General features: G+C 38.6%; 1 protein-coding gene across 6 annotated transcripts in view; it reads left to right on the top strand.

Moving 5' to 3' along the window:
* Positions 1-18,507, top strand: part of LOC125740398 (putative Polycomb group protein ASXL3) — a 72,909-nt gene that overhangs the window by 3,277 nt on the left and 51,125 nt on the right. For 2 of the 6 annotated variants that reach the window (XM_049011374.1, XM_049011377.1), the window contains exons 2-3: positions 6,474-6,556; positions 14,107-14,215. In XM_049011374.1, coding sequence (XP_048867331.1) covers positions 14,176-14,215 — 40 coding nt within the window. In that variant the 5' untranslated portion in view covers positions 6,474-6,556; positions 14,107-14,175. Of the gene's footprint in view, positions 1-6,473; positions 6,557-13,176; positions 13,286-14,106; positions 14,216-18,507 lie in introns of those variants that run through there. The other 4 variants (XM_049011379.1, XM_049011375.1, XM_049011373.1 and 1 more) reach the window with 3 other exon arrangements.

The following is an 18,507-nucleotide window of genomic DNA, read 5'->3' on the forward strand; positions in this document are numbered from 1 at the left end:
CATAATATTACATTTTCTCAAAGCGCTTTACATTATCCCTGCCCAAAGCCCCCAGAGAGCAAGGCAGAGGCAACAATGACAAGGAATAACTCCCTAGTAGGAAGAGACCTTGGGAGGAACCAGATTCAAAGGGGGAGAGCCCCGTCCTCCAGGGGTCAGCAGAGGAAATCAAATTAACAAAAAGAACAAAATCTTGATTTATAAAGTCCAACTTTTATGATTCTAGTGTAAATGTGGATGGCAGGCAGGTGATGGTGTTGCTTCTGACGGCAGGATGAAAGGTGGTATCTGAAGCTTTGGATAAAGCTAAAAATGTTGTGTTTATGGAGGTAAAAATTCTGTTTCGGTTTGTGTAATGTGGATATTGGTTAGAATTCATTCAGAGCCATTCCTTCCTGCATGATGCTCTGTTATTCTTGTACAGGTAAGACAGGCGATCCCGACTGCAATTAAGGGTGTGTTTTTACTACAAATTTTCCTCTAAGCTGAATTATCAATCGTACTTAAAATCAGGCCGGTATCATTAACTGGAGTACCTTTAACACAGTTTCACTGGCTTTAACTGCATGGGCAGGTTGCCTAAAAGCTACAAGCTGCGGAATGTCATCAACTAAATATGCATCTTGACACAATGTCTTAAAATGATCACAGTGCCCCTATTGTACTCGTATGACAGTTTGTGGTACAATGATATCGTTCTTAGGTCTTATGTTCAGAAGCTGGTCACGTTGGGTATGTCCATAACACCTTTAAGAATATTCAGATATTCTGCTGGAGCTTTTATTGGCAGAAATGAAGATGGTGTAACTTTATAATTCTAAACGTAAATGATCACAAATCAGCCTATAGTCAAGTACAAATGTTAGTATAGTAATTTACGGTGATTTTTCCAGGTGGAGCTAAAAAGTCAACATGCCATTACTGTGAAAAATTGAAAAATTTCATCCACGGTCGTTTCAAAGAAGGCAATCAAGTTGTGCTCCTAGAAAATAGGGGCCATAAAAGTTAAAAATGACATGTGCGGTTGTACGGTAAATGGTCTATAAAATGGCTTCTCGTGTATGATAGGTAACGACAGACAGGGACGGATTATGGGTTGTGTGGGCCCCTGGGCAAAACGTTCGCGAGGGCCCCCCCCCCCCCCCCCCCCCCCCCACCACCACCACCACCACCACCACCACAACCACCACAATTCAAGGGCCCTTGGCAGCCAAACGCCCTCCCTATAGAGTCAGGGGCCCTTGTAGACAGAGGATCAAAGAATGTAGGCCCTCTAAAATAGACAAACGAAAATACACTGTTCATAACTGTTGCAAATTGTTTTGGGCTAAGGGCCCCACGGGCCCCCTGCACCCCAAGGGCCCCTGGGCAGCGGCCCCGCTGGCCCGGTCCGTAATCCGTCCATGACGACAGATGCGTAATTGTTTGGCAGCCCAGCTTTTTGAGGTAGGTAACTGATAATACAGATACTTTTGGTAGTGCACTGGTTCATGTCAACACATTGGTCCATTCTCTGAACTATTGGGGAAGCATTACTGCAGCCTAATAGCAGAATGTCACAATAATCTAGTCTCAAGGTATTAAATAGACCTAGCAAATAGATTTCCTCCATTTTATTAGCTGCTTTTTGGCGATCTTGGCTGTATTCCAAAAATGAAATAAAGATATTTCTGTATACAGTAATGTAGTAGTTGACCATTAAGAAAATGTAAATTGTGATTTTGAGGCATCACATTGATACAGAAATTTCTTAAATATACTGTACTGTGCAAAAGTCTCAGGCAAAGAAAACCAAGATTACATGATCTGTATGTTGGTGTAAAAGTGTGTTAGCTATGTGAAAACCTCTCCTAAAACCAAGTATTTACAGCAACCGTCCAAAATACCCATGTATTCGTTGACTCAGCCTTTAGTGTACAATGTTTGGTTAATCAATACCTCATCAAATTATTTTATTATGCAAATATTTTAGTTAATTACTTAAGTAAACTGATGGTGTAATTAAATGGATACATGAAATGGCTGGGATACCCCAGAAGAGAGGTTTGGGAACAGAAGATCTTCTAGTCATCCAACAAGATACCAGTGACTTCTTTGGAGAACAGGAGAAATTTCTATTCTGATGTTGAAGTGTATTTTTTTCTGAGCAAATATGTACTTATTGCACAGTTAAATAGCTTGAGACATTGCCTAAGACTCTTTCCACGACATTGTACACATTTAATAATTGAACGGTTGAAATTTTACACTTGTTTTCTCATGTACATGGAGTTGTGGGTCATTAGCATACCATTGTTAATCAGCAGCATGCTTGCAAGCAAAACTGAAAAGGGCTGTAAATATAGGAAGAAGAGTACCAGGCTCTGTAGAAATACATAAAGGAGTACTTTGGTGATTCAAACGATACTCAAATATGTTAACAGACAGATGTGACCCAAACTAAGGCAGCCACTGTCTGTTCAGACAAAAAAAGAGCTTCTGGTTTGTCCAAGAGCAAATGGAGTTTGATGGTGTCAAAAGCAGCACTTAAATCCAGATGCAGAAACATAGAGGCATTATCGCAGACAGTGAGACGGGAGTCATTTATTACACTGACAAGTGCTGTATCAGTGCCTTGCTCTTGTCTGAGCCCATACTACATGTTATATACATTGCATTGCATTGTAAGAAGACAGTTGCTGGGCAGCAAATAGATGGAAAATTGCACAAAAAAATGAAAGAATCAGGCTGTAACGAAATGGATCAATTAGATCCAAAAATGGCTTTTTGAGTATGGCCTTAATTAGAGCTGTAATAATATATAAGAGAACAGATTCCAAAGATAATGTCTCTGTAATGAATTTAACATGAGTTTTCTAAATACAGACGGTGGCTTTTTAAATGCTTCTGTAGATATGAGATCTAGTAAATGAGCCGGTGTTTTATAGCATGTAACAAATAGCATGGTGTAACTGGAGCAAGTGATAATGTGTTATGTGTGGATGTAACATTTCCAGTACAGTAGTGTCCCCGTATCTGCGAGTGATGCATTGTAAAACCACAGATAATAGCGAGGCCTCCACAGATCTCATATATAACATGATTTTTGTGCACATACATAAGGTGAAGGATGATAAATTACGCACAGTAAGCTATTTCCAACATAAACATACAGTACAGCAATGATAAAGTGCATTGTGCATTACTACCAAATGAAAGGGATTCTGACGTTTTAGCCTAATTCTCAAAAGACGATAGAGCAATGAAAAGTTATCATGTATCAAGGGATGACAACAATGAAAACCATACTTGTTATACATAACACATACAGTGCGATAACGTGGCAACACATGCGATCAGCAGTAACGCTAGAGGTGGACTGGAGGGGACGTGTGGGTTTGGGGACAAAAGGGAAATGAGTCATGTACTGGGTATGACTGGGCTGGCAGATTTCACCATGTTACAGCCTGTACTCACTTGGCATGCAGTTTGAAACTTATGAACTGTTTTTTTTTTTTGAACTTCTTTTTTAAGACTGTGGTAAACCGCGGATAACTGAAACCATGGTTACTGATACCCCAGATATGGGGGTCCCACTGTAGAGGTATCACATCTACTGCTGTTTGTTGTAAAAACTGGCAACAAACATGGATCTCACCCCAATAATCATTTGTCATTTTCATATAGGGCTGAGCGATATCACATTGATATTATATCGATCAGTAACGCCTCCTTTCATATAGTATATTTTCTTAATTATAGAGTCAGTTGTTGACATAAATGTGACATAAAGAATACTGTTGTTTACTTCTGTCTTTTTAGGCTAAGTGAAATAATGATAGAAAAAACAATGACGAAATTGAGTTGAGCACTATTTTTGTTCTAGTTATTGAGAATCCAGCTTTAATTAATACCAACTGGGGGACATTCTTTATTGTTTTTTGACAGTTTACATTTTTCAGCCACCAGAATATTCACTGGAGAGCTTAGAGAGGTGGCAAATTCTCCATGCTGATTCTTTATTTTCTTATTTTCAGTTGATGTGTTACTTAATTTTGATGATGAGATGTTATTAAAATTAAGTTGTTGTCAGTTCAGATTGAAGCCGTCCGAAATCATGTCCCCTAACAGTGTGACAGTTACAGATGTAAATGTGTGCCCAAAACGTCTCTTTATTTCACAAGATGAATGAAACTCATTATTGCAAGAATAATAGTGCAGCTTTATGGGTTTACAGAAGAACAGAAACACTTTGAACATTTATTCCAATGGTTACGATAAAATTGGGGAGGCCTGTTACAAGCAGAATGAAATGAGAAAGACAGACACACAGACAGACAGACAGACAGAGACTGGATTAAACTAAAATGAAATTCCGCTGTCTTTGCTACCAGTAAGACTAGAGGTTTGATTAAAGGAGTGAGCAGGCAGAGATGACTCAAACAGCTTATGGATGGTGATTAGTCAGAAAAGCTGTTTTATATTTTATATTTACTATTTATCGGGCCAGTCATCCTACCTCTTAACAGAAAGTTTACTCATGTTACATAAAAGAAAGGACTTATACAAACTATGCATAATAAAGTGTCTCTGTCTCTCTGTTTAGCTCTTATACTTAAACCAGTAGAACAAATATCACAAGGACTTAAACGTGGGTGTGTGACATATGGCACAAGCATATTTTAATCTATCGACCTTTAAGTAGGATGCTGTAACAGAAAGTACAAGATGTTTCATAGACGTGATGTACATAATCAATGATTGCTAAACAAAGAAGTCAAATGGCAAATGGTCTTATAAACTTGGCTCTCTGCAGTAACCCTAACCCATCTCCAGGTGAGTGATTTTGGAAGCACTGTAGTAGTGTCTGATAGTCATGACCTCATATTGGATCTTCACCTTTTAAGTAGACAGCACACAAACCACTTTGCATAAGGACAGTCTGTACTCTGTTTGTCAAAGGCTACACTGCACTACATAGTACATTATTTTTAATGCCAGGAAATGCATGATCAGGCAGTAATTTATATGAAACGTAATCACTAAATTTCACACTCAGATTTCACACTCAAGTTTCGCACAACTTTGCAGTAAAACGGAAACAGATAAATGTGTTTTGTTAACATATTGTTAACCTCAGATGAATGCATTTCCTGTTAAGTGGAGAGGGAAAAGTTTGCCAAAGTGGATAAAATAAACCGGAGGACTACTTAACAAATTGTGTTGTGAAATGTAGGCAGGGTATGTCTCTGTTTTCAGGGTTTTCAGTCCTGTGCAGGAGCGTGTAGGGTATGGGTGGGTGATATGGCCAAAATATCATATCACGTTTTTGATTATAATTCCAGTCTGTGGTTGTCAGAGTTCGCGGTGGACGGATAAGGCGAATTGGCAGGCGGGCAGGAAGGATCACGCAGGAAGGCGGAATACGGGACAAAACAGGGATTTAATGAAGGGTAAGGGGAACCAGAAAACATCGGACGTAGACTCACACCTAACGACAATGACAGACAAAGAATCAGGGCAAGACGCGGACTGAAATACACAAGACGGAGCAAAATAACTAGACACAGCTGGGTACGATCAGGGAAGCACACGTGGATAATCAGGGGGCGTGGCACACACGAGGATCGTACGAGCTGGGCGTGACAATGGTAGAGATCATGATTTTTTTTTTTGGAATATTAACCACTTTTAAAAGATCATCTGTGTTGCCGTCTGTTTATTCGACAGCGTAGCCAACCCATCTATGGACCTCGTGTTCTTTACCTCTGGAATATAAAATGAAATGTGTGTTATTCTTTTCTTCTTCTTCTCCTTCTTCTTCTCACCCAAGTTGGCTAACTGGTTAAAAATTGTCGCTAAAGTATTTAGTTAAATGTCTAGTCACTAAATTGAGCTCCACTGAACAGGGCTGGGGGAAAAAAACATTGATTTTATGATTGATCATGATGCTGGTTTTGACGATTCAATCAAAGTTCCACGCTCCAATTATCGTGTCCCATAGATATGTTTACCCTTCAGGAGAACCCAACATGTTACAAGTTTAACTGCTGAAAACAAGCTTAATTTTCTCAGAGACAGGAGCGATGTTGCCAGATAATGTACCGCTAATACGGAGAGTAATTATTATTTTTCATCTGTGGTAGATATTTAACAGTACACATAAAACATGAAATTGCGATTTAAAAAATGGAGGAAAAATGCAATATGCAATATTAGATTGTGAAGCAATTGTTTTAACTATCGGTAATTACGCAAAATGACTAGTTGTTCATAAAACATAAGAACAGTAGTCGTGTCACTGGAACAAAGTGTGTTAGATAAAAATGATACCGTTTCAAAAATGGTAAAGAACGAATCCGTAGTATTTCAGGCTTCTTATTGTGCTGAAGAACATTTTGCTCCTGCTGCAGTATATTGGGTGTTGCTGGTAGTAATTACTGTAGGTTAGCTTAATTGTTCATAAATATAAATGATTTCTTTTTTTTTCATAGGCTTTAGAGAAGCACCCAAACACGCCGATGACTGCGAAGCAGATATTAGAAGTTATTCAAAAAGAAGGACTTAAAGAAACAAGGTAAATGTGCTTTTATTCTGTTAAGACTGCTGCTGTTTTTCCTCTCTCTCTCTCAGAAGATTAAGAGTTTTATTTGAAGATGGCTAAGCAGATATTATTGATCAGATAATACTCAGGCATGTTCTGCACACTCGGAGTCGCAATAATCATTATGAGGTCTCCTGCAGTTAGTTCTCAAGCTGTGAAGAGCCCTCGTCGGTGATCCATGTGCATACGAGCCTATCAGCCTAAACTCAATATTAGAGACGCCATCATTCTGTCTCAGACTAGATTCCAGGCAAGCTCTGCATCCGGAGGCATGCTTTGTGAGGAATAATTTTGTCATAGATTCAATGAGACCTTTGAATATAAAAGTACAGTCTAACAAAACCAAAATACCAACCCATTATAAATAAATTCAGCTTTACGGTAAAAGTGCTGAGCGGCTGTTCTGGCAGCTGAAATGATCCATTTTCCATAGCCCACTGTTCTTCTGAAGCCTTGTGTTCAGTTAAGTTGACTTGACTTGGTGTTGCACTAGAAAGCCCCCCTCCCCCTCCCCTGCCCCCCCTCTCCATCAGTATTGCATCATTGAATTCATGACTTTGTTATCAATTTAATGATCGAGATATTGAATTCCGAAAGTGTTTGTTGCCATATTAGTATCTTAACAATTAACAGTGAAATTCAACTTTTATAAAACCATCCATCAACCCCCCCCCCCCCCTCTTTCTTGTAATGGCTTATACAGGGCTGGGGGGTGGGGGGGTAGCTGAATCCTGTCTCATTTAGCGCAGGGTGCAGGTACAGCCTGGCGAGAATGCAGGTCCATCGCAGGGTACATCCTCAGTCAGACTCTTTGGGGAATTGAGAGTGATAAACGCAGCTAACTTTGTGTCTTTGGATAGCTGGAGAAAACCCAGGTGGTGAAGGGAGAGTGTATAAACACCACACACACACAAACGCGCACACACACACACACACACACGCCACTGCACCCTACCTGAGAAGTTTTGATTAAATGTTTTTCTCTTACTATTTTATTATTTACAATTTATGTAGATGTAGTGCAACACTTATTTTATTTGGAACTAAAACCATGCTGTATATACTGTAAGCATTATATATTGTAGCTGAGTATCATTTGAAAATTTATTTCCATATGTTAAAAATCTGACAAGTTCCTTTATTTAAAAGAATCAAGGCCAGTGAACAGTCTGCCAGATGGTAAAAACAGGTTTTGAAATCTATTGAGTTCAGATATAAACATTACATAGAAAAGGTGAAGCCTTGAACTTGACGACTTCATTTACAAGAATAACTTCTAAAGTCAACAACCTAATTTATTTATTTTTCTGCTAGAAACCTTGAGTACTTCAGTATGTTTTTATTATCAGAAATACTTTTGCCATTGTGAAACAGTCTTAGGCTGTCAAAGAAAATATTTCATTCTATTTTAGTGTATGTTTGTTCAGAAAAAAAGCATGATGTAACAGAATATAGCATAATCATTATGAACTAAAGCATGTGTTATTTACTACAGAATATGCTCATATATCTGTAGTAGGGATGTGTGGATCCATACTAAAATATTTATTCATTTGATGCGATCATTTTCATTTTGAGAATTAATTCTCACTCTAAAATAATTATTTATTTGTATGTTTTTTTCATTTTGTTTGTTTGCTCAGATCTGGTAGATTAAATGTTTCTATTATTTTTGGGGGGAGGGGTGAATTAAAGAAAGGGTCAGCCCAAAACTGTGGTCGGGATTGGGCTGCATAGTTTATTGGTATATTAGGGCCAGTATCGGTGCCACCGACTTTCACATTATTTGGTATCAGATCGAAAAGAATGCTAGCGTTTGATTCAATAAATACATGGCTAGTGAAGAGGTTTTTCAAACGGCTTAGCTACGTAAAGACACCTTGACAGACATAATACAATTCTACACTGACATAAACATACTGTATGTGTGTGGCTAAAATCCTTAGCTATTAGTATGCACAGGTCCTATTGATTAAATTATAATAGCAGGCCTCTTAAATTTTCTCATAATGCGGGTTTTTTCATTCATCTTCCGTTACTTCATTACAATGTTACCATCCCTTTTATTTGTGTACTTGGTTGTAACCCAATATGCCCTTTTCAGGCAGAATCATACTGTAAAACACTGTTTATAGGTGTGACACTAGTTTGCACTATACTGTAGCTTCACACCTGCAAGCCCGTGGGCTCGGCCCTGGCCCTGAGTGTGTGTAAAGTGTCCATGTCCTTGTGTTTAATCCAGCTTCCTCCTGCAGTCCAAAAAACAACTGGTTAGGGGAACTGGCGATCAACGTTGCTTATTATGTGTGATTATCTGTGCCCTGCAATAGCATGGCATTTAATCAATAATGAGAATGTGATTAAACAAACAATACATAAAGAATAACAATACATAAAGCTTTTTTTTCCCCAAACAAATTGATCCACCGTTCCCCGTCTTTAGTATATTTAGAAACTGGTGGCATCTACTAGCCGCAAAGTCTTCATCAATTCTACGCACACCTTGGAGAAATGAATTCTGTTGCTTTCCCCTTCACAGAATACCTGCAAGTGATTGGGACTATCTTGGGTGAACTGGTTGCTTCTGGTCATGTCACGGCATTTCAATTGAGTTATGTCCTCACTTAAAAAAACATAAATTTGTTTCTCCGTTTTTTAACCTTCAGCTAGGAGACGGATGCCTGATTTTTTTTCTGTAGAATTTGAAAGAAAAAATCACACTGTCATGTCATCTGTCCAGCTTTTGTTTTTTTATTCATGTGTACTCAGTCACGTGTAGTCAATACAATAAAATCCGTGTATGTTACTTCCAGCGGAGTATAGTGCCAGATAAATACAAGACAATAAGCACAAGACAATAAGTACTGCAGCCAATGATAAATAACAATAAATAATAAATAAGAAAAATAACACCAGCTTAGACAAACAAACACTTGGCATGAATGTGTGCATTGGAGGTAGAGCCTAAAGAGAATAGTGTCAGAGCTGCTTCGCAGCTTAATTGCCTGCGGCTAAAATTCTCCCAGAATCTTGTGGTCTGAGTGTTCTGAGGTCCTATAACCATTTGCCAGAAAGGAGGAGGGAGAGAAATGTTTGCCCAAGGTGACTGGATACCTTCATGATGCATTCCGCCTTTCTAAGGTAGCGTGCTATTTATTTCTTCTCATCTATAAGCGAGCTTTGCTTCCCGACTGAAGTTTGTCTTAAGGGGAGCAGAGGAGCGTCCTCTTTGGTGTCTGTCCAGTCAAATTGCCGCTGTTCGGTATTTTTATATTAGACTCATTAATACACTCTTCTGTCACAAAATTTTGTGGACTTTAAACTGTCAGAGTCAAGTCAGATTATCTCTGATTATCTTATCCTGAGCTATACAGTATGATGCATGGGTCCTACATTGAAATGAAATACTGTTCTCATTATTTTTACTGCAAAAGAAAAAAAATAATGCATAGAATATAAATATGTGAGACATGTAAGACAAAAGAAGTGCAGGTCAATACCTGATTTGATGAGAAGGATTGCACAAATGGGCACAGAGTTGAATGAACAGGAATGTGCAGTAAATTAAAAAAATACATTTTAGTTTCAGTGTTAGGAGTGTAGTCCAGAGAAGGGGAAAGTTATTTTGCAGTCTTTGGTTTGGTATTCTCAGTGACTTGCTGTTGTACTGTGCTGTTTCTGTGCCAGAACTTGTAACATTGATTTTTCAAGCTGTCCAGAATTTCCAATTCTTTTCAACTAGAGGCATTTTCAGGATTGAAATTGACTAGGGAAGGGTTTCTGTTTGCCTGGCGTGTTCTCTCTCATGGTTAGCCTGCCACCAGAAAGCCCACACTTTTATGTTACTCGCCCTTTTTGATCTCGGCCATTGCAAGTCTTTGTAAAGTGTTAGTCTTTTCAATAGCAGTGCCCCTCTGTGCCGAATTATACCATCAGATTCCATAAAATGTTTCTTCTCACGATTTACTAAGGAAACTCATCTCAATGTCTTCAGGGAAATCAAACATGTCGGTAGACAGATATTATTACATATTTGTATGCTTTACCATATTATATGTTGCAAACTTCCTCGAGGTTTACACTGAGGACTGTATTCAGCACCATACTCCCTGTGGCTATTCATGATATCAGATTTGCTGCCTGATTCGTGCAATGTACTATGTAGCCTATTTCCAAGAATCTCTTTACCTGTGGTTGACCCACCTATATCTCTGTCATAAACAAGTCTCCTCTGTGCCGCAGGGCTGGCCTCCATATCCTCACCTTCTCTCATTGCTTTATTCTGATCCTCTCTTTTCTGCTAACAACAACCATTGCAACTAGGTCAAAGCGCCAGGCTCCCACTGGCAGCTGTGTCCACCTTCCCCAGACGGACAGTTGTGTTTCTATAATTTATAATTTCAGTGTGTTTTGTGTTTCAATTACAAATACGGCAGTGTTTCCAAACCCGATCCTGAGGGACCCAGAGACAGTCCACGTTTTTGTTCCTTCCCATCTCCCGGCCAGACAGCCCACATTTCTGTTCCCTCCCAGCGCCCCACTGGGCCCCCTACAGGGACCTAGGAGGGAGCAAAAACATGGACTGCTGCGGGTCCCCAAGGACCGGATTGGGAAACACTGATATACAGAGTTTGCATAATTAATATTTAACTTGTTCTTGTCATAATCATTTTGAAGATGGTGGGGGCTGTCTGCCCGGGGAAGGATTTAGGGGCTTTTGCATTTTCATGACAGTCAAAGACCAGTTTTGTGCCTACAAATGACTCATGTAATGAAACCTTGAGTACTGGACTGTTTTCTTCATAAATGTTTGGAGTTTATTTATCGATTTGTTTGTTTGTTTGTTTGTTTTATTTTAGAAGGTTGATGCACATTTCCAAGCAGTGGTGCTGGCTTGATCGCTTTCAGTTTGTCTGTGTGTTTTGCATTATAAGGGTTTGAAACTGTGTTTGTTTTCAGTTTTGCTTTGTTTAAGCAAACCTTGATTATTTTTTTTTTCTATTTTTTTTGAGGAGGGGTGGGGGTCTCTATACGTCATTTGGTTGACCTCTCTCATCATTCAGCAGGAAGGATTGGTCATATTTTACTGATTGTTTAAGACATAATCGCAGTAAAAAACAACCCATACCAAACTTCAAACTTTTTATTTCGTTGGGATAAACGCTAACTCGTCACAGTCCTACAAGAAGTGTTTTTCAGTATTTTGTGCGAATACTACTGCCAGTGCGCTAATGAAAAGACATAAACACAGAGCAGCAGTTTATAACCTAGACTAGCTAACTGCCTTTTAGTGATTCTGTGCCTTCTATCACAGATTAAATTAATTTGTATGCTGTCTGGGAGATGGAAGTTGAGATGTTATGAGCCTGTGAAGCCAGCCCTAAGAAGACAAGTCCCTGCAAAGCCCCACTCATACAGACATTCTTAACACATGGCTCTAAGAGAAATACCGTATTTTATTGAGCTGTAATGAAATAAACCTGTGCTGATGTTTCTTTGCGGTGTAATACAACACCAGGAGACAGATAGTACTCATGCGGAAACGTTAGCCACAGCACCTATATCGCTTACCTGAATTATGTTTCTCTGCAGAGGTTAGATTGATGATTCGTCAAGTCTGATCAGTTCTGTTCAGTCGTTGGGTACGGAGGATTTTGCTTTCACGTTTTAACATTAAAAAGGAATATTGCAGATATAGTGCATGGCAATGGAGCTCTGTAGGTGTGCCTGGGTGGGTGTGTGTTTTATGTATATGTTACATTGCGGGGACCAAATGTCCCCACACTGTGATAAAAACCTGTTGTTTTGACAACGTGGGGATCATTTTCTATAAAAATCTGTGATTGCAATCAAAAACTTTTAAATGCCTAAAGTCATGTAATTATTTGGTTACTTATAGTTAAAGTTTGCTGTATGATTGAGTAGGGGTTAAGGTTGTCGTATTTAGGATTATGAGTTGTACCAGTCGAAATGAATGGAGAGTCGTTATAACAGAACAGATTCCTTGTACCATGCGCTGCCAGTGATAGGCTCTAGGCCTCCTCGTGATCTTGACCATATGGTTAGAGAATTGATGGTTGAGTGGATGTTAAATTCTCAGTTCACCATCACCCCAATACCTTCAGGTTCGGCGGTTTGAATCCCACCCTTGCTCCGCGTGTGGACTTTGCCTGTCCTTACACATCGTTCCATGACTCCGTGCTCTGTGACAGACGTGGCATTCCCTTGCTTTTTGCACTACAACCCCCAGTGACCCTGTATTGAATAACTTGTTACGGGATGGATGGAGTGTTTGTTAAAGAAGTTTCAGCTCTCTTGCAGTTGAGCTGTTACTTAAGCATGTTGCAAACTATGTTCACACAACCATGGTCCAAATTTGGAAGCAAAATATACGTCATTATAAAAAATAGCAAACAAATAAATACTGTGTGAAATAAGTACAGCTTATGGGCATCTGTTAAAGTTTTAATGGATAAAATTTAGTAATCAACTGACCATTTTACTGAATTGATGAGCTCTGACTATTATTTTAAAATGTTATTATTGTTGTCGTTTCTGAAAACACTGAATGGATGAATTTTCTCTAATGTTAGTGGTACTTCACCATTGGCTTGCCTCAACGCTATGCTTCATACTGACACCCGCACTGGGGACAGGACTTTCTTTAAAATCCCTGGAAAATCTGGACTATACGCTCTGAAAGTAAGTGTGATGAGATGCCTTTCCAACCATGTGTTTCCTCCAGCTGATGTGTTTTCTCGTATCACTTTGTTGCCAAGCCCGTATATATGTTGAAATGAACTCAGTTTATATAAAGCATAATGTCCCACTCTCTCATAAATGCCTCTAGTACACATTGCTGTAGCGTGTCTGGTTACATTTGTGAGACGTATCACTTACCAGGATAATTATTGTTGTATTATCGTCGCCGTAAATTCTTTAATGACTATCCAATTTTATACTTCTCTGAAAAAAAAATGGAAACAATTGCTTAAACTAAGCTCGTTATCTTGTGAAGTAAATTGGTTAAATTGTCTTATTTCTTTAAGATCGATTTCCTTTTACACATACATATTTATAAAATGTAAAAATTTAAAACCAGTCTGGAGAAAAAAAGGCAGCGCACTGCATAAATTGTTGCCGTGCTTTATGGGTGTGTGTATGTGTGTGTGTGTGTGTTTTTTTTCCTGCTGCTATAATAGTCCAGATTCAGGAAGTAGACAAAGGCAATATTAAAGGTTTGTGTTTCTGTAGCAGTGGTGCGAGCGCCAAACTGCCAAGATGGAATTTAAGCTGCAAGACTCGTCTGCTGCCGGGAGAGAGAGAGGAAGCATGCAGCCGTTCTAGGAAGAATGAACAGCATTTGAACCTCATGTTATTAGTCATAAAAGCAGGGCAGATGTGATACCATTCTTAACAGTGAATCAATATGTGAAGTGTGCTTGCACTTGTGCATTTCAAACAAGCATGTACCCAGGGAATCGCTCTGCCTTTTTCTCCCTCTCTTATTGTGTTCTGTGTAGAAAGAATCAGCCAGCCTTGTTGATGGGGCGTCTGAATCTGTGTGTGAATATGATTTAGAGCGTATTGAAATGACGGAGACCAATAACAGCAACGCTGAAGAAAATGGAGGTAAGCTAAGATGCCTTATTTTCCTTTCTGTATTGCTTTTCTGCATTTTTTTTAGGGTAATGGAATGAATTTGCTTTATACTGGGAGAGGAAAAATCTTGTTTTAACTAATGACACAGCCCAATTCTACAATTATTCCTCTGTCAGATTCCCTAAGGTGGTTGAATGAATAAAGCAGGGCTATAATCTGTAGCTGGCATGTCTTGAAAGAATTGTTGTTTTAAGTACACACAAGCCTGCATAAAGCCTTGAGTGTTTCTGTGCCCTCAGCACAGACGGATACTGTAAATATGGGCATATGGAGACTATCATCATTTATCATGCGGCCTCTGACAGGCGCTGTCTCTGTTCTGTGGGGAGGAAGTTGTCAGCTTTGTTCAGAAAGAGTGATTTCTGTGTCTGCATTACGTTGGCTGTGTTTATAGGGCTGTAACATAAAAGACATCGGGAGAATGTAGTTGTGCTTGAGAAGTGACTTTGCTGGCATTATTTGAATAACTGAATTGGAAGGCTTGAAAAAGGTCAGAGGGCAAGGTCAGCTCTGTTCCCGGTGCATATAGTTACCTGTGTGTGTGTGTGTCTGTGTGTGCATGTGTGTAAATACAGTATATATTTGCTGTGACTGCGTTTAGTGAGATATCGCATATAAGTTACGCACACCGGGCAGCTGGGGATTTGCAGCACACCTGTGTTGTCTATCATAATTTGGAGCTGTAGTCTAATTTAAAGTAGCATGGTGGAATGATCTGGCAAATGTGAACTGTACGTTGTATGAAATATCAATTTATATGAGTGTGTGCAATGTTGTCTGCCATGGAATTGCATATTGTTCAGTTTGATCCTTTTAATGTATTTAATTTGTCATGCTAGGTGAATGGATGTTGGACAAAATCACATGTGGAATCACATGTGGAATGATTGGGGTAACGAAAATTTTATCCACGTGATTTAATTTACTATCTAAATGAATTCAGATACTGGATCTGAAGATTAATTAAATTGTAAATCAGTGCAGAAATGATTAAAATATATTTGAATGCATCGGTTTTATCCTTAATTCATTCAAAGGGTCTCTTTAAAATTTTGGGAATATTATGTATTTTGTTGTTGTTTCATTTTTTATTTTTATTTTTAATTGATTTTCAATCCAAGTTAGAAATGACACCATAAATGTTTCCTTTGAAACTAAGCATTTGTCCATTCCTTGTGTATAACCACATTGAGTCTGGCTGGGTTATAATTTTAAAACAAAGAATGGGGCAGGGGGGCACAATGAATAACACGAGAGTGTTCAAGTACTTTTTTACACTTGGCTATGTTATTCCTAATGAGTTTTCCAGTGAGTTCTCTAAATTATCGCTTCCTACTGTTAACTAGTACTCAGCCACTTAACTTCAAATTTTACATAATTCTAGCATCATTTGATATGCAATACAAGTGAGGCCAATTATAAGGTTAATGTTAGTTGGCTAGATTACTGGATACACGTAGATTAGTGTAATGTTAGTCACTCCCTCTCCCAGGAATATCTGCAAGTCTAGTGTTTAAGGAGCAAATATTCTGGAATCTAAGCTGTGAAAATGTAGTCATATCACTGAGATATTGTTGGTTTTGATCTTCTCATGGGGTGGAATGGCCACTCCATTGGTAGCATACTAACCTTATACTGTACATCCAGGGTTCTGGGTTCGATTACTATTCCTGGCTCCGTATGTGTGTGCGGTTTGCGCTCTCTCCCCACCTCTGTGATACTAAATAAGACACTCGGATGATCTACCTGTTCTGTCTTATAGCATGGCAACTTATACTATTATTTGCCAGTAATTGTTGTAATACTGGAGAGAATATATTATTTTGAGGTCTTGCAGCTTAGTGTTATGAAGAGTCAGATGTCCCTAACATTTATAGCATTTAGATAAGCAAATGACACTTTGCAGATCACCTTGTTCCTCTCTACACTCTGCTGGTTTGCGCTGCTTTGGGCACCTGTCCCTACAGATTCCAGTTTAAATATTCCTCAGCTACTCTATGCTGTTGGCTCCCCGGTGCACTTCTGCATCTCTGATTCAGATGTAACCCCTCTGCCTCAAACAGTTCCCATCAATCTTTAAGTACCCCATAAATCTAGAAGTTTCTTTCATATACTACAATTTTAGCAACATGATTAATCTTGTTTCCTAATATTTTCTCTGACTTTCATGTGGCTGTATTTCTAAGACCACTATAGAGTATTTTAAGGTTAAATGTTGTTTCCTTGAATTTGTCTTGCAGAACATTGGCCCTTATACAGGTATATGAATTTTGCCCAGAAATGATCTGCTGCCTTGGCTGGTTGGCTAACTTTTCTTTATCTTTTCCTGCACACTTTCTTTAAAGAGAGTACAGTACCTGCCTGTACTGGACTAGTTTGTATGTTAATGGACAGACCCTGTCCTCGGTGTACTGCAATAGTCATCCTGCAATAGTCTTCCTGCAATACTCGTCCTGCAATAGTCGTCCTGCAATAGTCGTCCTGCAATAGTCGTACCTGCAATAGTAGTACCTGCAATAGTAGTACCTGCAATAGTCGTCCTGCAATAGTCGTCCTGCAATAGCCGTCCTGCAATAGTCGTACCTGCAATAGTCGTTCCTGCAATAGTCGTCTTTTAAAACTTGTTCACAAACACTAAATATGATGCGGTAAGATGTAATTCATTATTTCTTTTATGAAGTCCATGTTTTATACTTAGTCGGTTTGCCAAAATTGTGAAATTAGTTCTTCCTCAGAAGTAAAATTCTCAGAAAAACGCTTGAAAGAAATATTTAAGTGACGTTTGTAGAACGTCTCATTAAATGTTCAATTCACAGATGAAAATACAGGAACATAAGACATCTTACAAATGAGTTGTTATTTAGCCCATCTGCTGGTGTTGGTGTAATTTTATCTAAAAATGCTAGTCATTGTTCTATTAAGTTGTTTAATTAAACTTATATTAGCTGTCAACTTAGCTATGAACATGAGTGATTGTGCCAGGTCTGGTGTACTTGTGAATACTACTGCGCACTGCAGTCTGTTGTACCCTGAAAGCCCTCGGCTGCTGTAGGCAGCATTCTCACAGCAGATGGCGCCTGTGGCTTCAATAGCCACCAACAGCACTATACCCTCCCTGATCAACTATTTCTTCCAATAATCCATTTACTCAGTTGGCTTCCTTTTTGTTGAGCCCTGCGACAAAGTGGTTTATTGATTCAGAATTTGTTCAAAGCTGCCAAAATTGAATTTTTCACTGAGTATGCTTCTTGTGCTGCCGGGATAGGGCACCCACCATCCTGTACTTCATGAAACAGATTTTAGATTTCGTGTTTATGGATGTTACAGCATATAATCCCATCATCCTTTTAGATGTGGAAGCCAGCACTTTTCTAGCTATTTCAACTAAGCCATTTGCTGATCTTTCAAAGACACATGCATGAAGCATATTTGGACCTTTGTAGTGTGATAAAAATAAAAAGAAATGTAGTCCTGTCCCTTTGCTTTAAATTCTTTATCATTTTTATTATTTCATGCTTTAATCAGCACTTTTAATATTGTGTTCACTTTTGAGTTTAATAATTCAAATATTTTTCAGGCTAATAAAATTTTAACTTAAATGTTTTGTTAATGTACGTAAGCTGCGAAGATATTCCACAATGACATTGATTATGCAATGAGTTAATGACAAGTTAAATCTCTGCATTAACATCCAAAATAGCTGTTGATTTGGAAAGATGTTGCTGGAATCTGGCCTCCAATGATTACATGCTAATTGAAAAGATCCTGAACTGAATTGTAGAAGATGTAAATATATCCACCCTGCCTGAACTAAAGAAAACCGTTTAAAATTGGGCAGAATGCTTCTCACAGAATTACAAAGGCGAGTTATACTTTAACTCTTTGAAGACAAAACAGAATGCTTACTCAAAAAACAACATAGATAGAACATGTATATAGATCTAGGCAGTATAAAAGTATTATCCGTAACCCAGTATCGGTATCTGACTGTGACTAATCGATGATTATCGACTTTGTCAGCGAAGTAGGATTTGGCCACACACAAAGCAAGATAGCAAAGATTTATGAGTTGGCTTTCAATTCAGCTCTCTAGCCTATGTTTTTGTTGTAGTTTTAAAATAAAAATGGTATACTGCGCAAATGTATCAGTGTACGTAAACATTGGATATAACGGTGGCGCACGTCTGCTTGTAAAGGATGTCAGACGACTCAATATTATCGTTAATCTTAAAATCTGTAAAATAAATCGCCACGTATTTTTT

This window comes from Brienomyrus brachyistius, chromosome 4, assembly GCF_023856365.1.
Source record: "Brienomyrus brachyistius isolate T26 chromosome 4, BBRACH_0.4, whole genome shotgun sequence".
NCBI lineage: Eukaryota > Metazoa > Chordata > Actinopteri > Osteoglossiformes > Mormyridae > Brienomyrus > Brienomyrus brachyistius.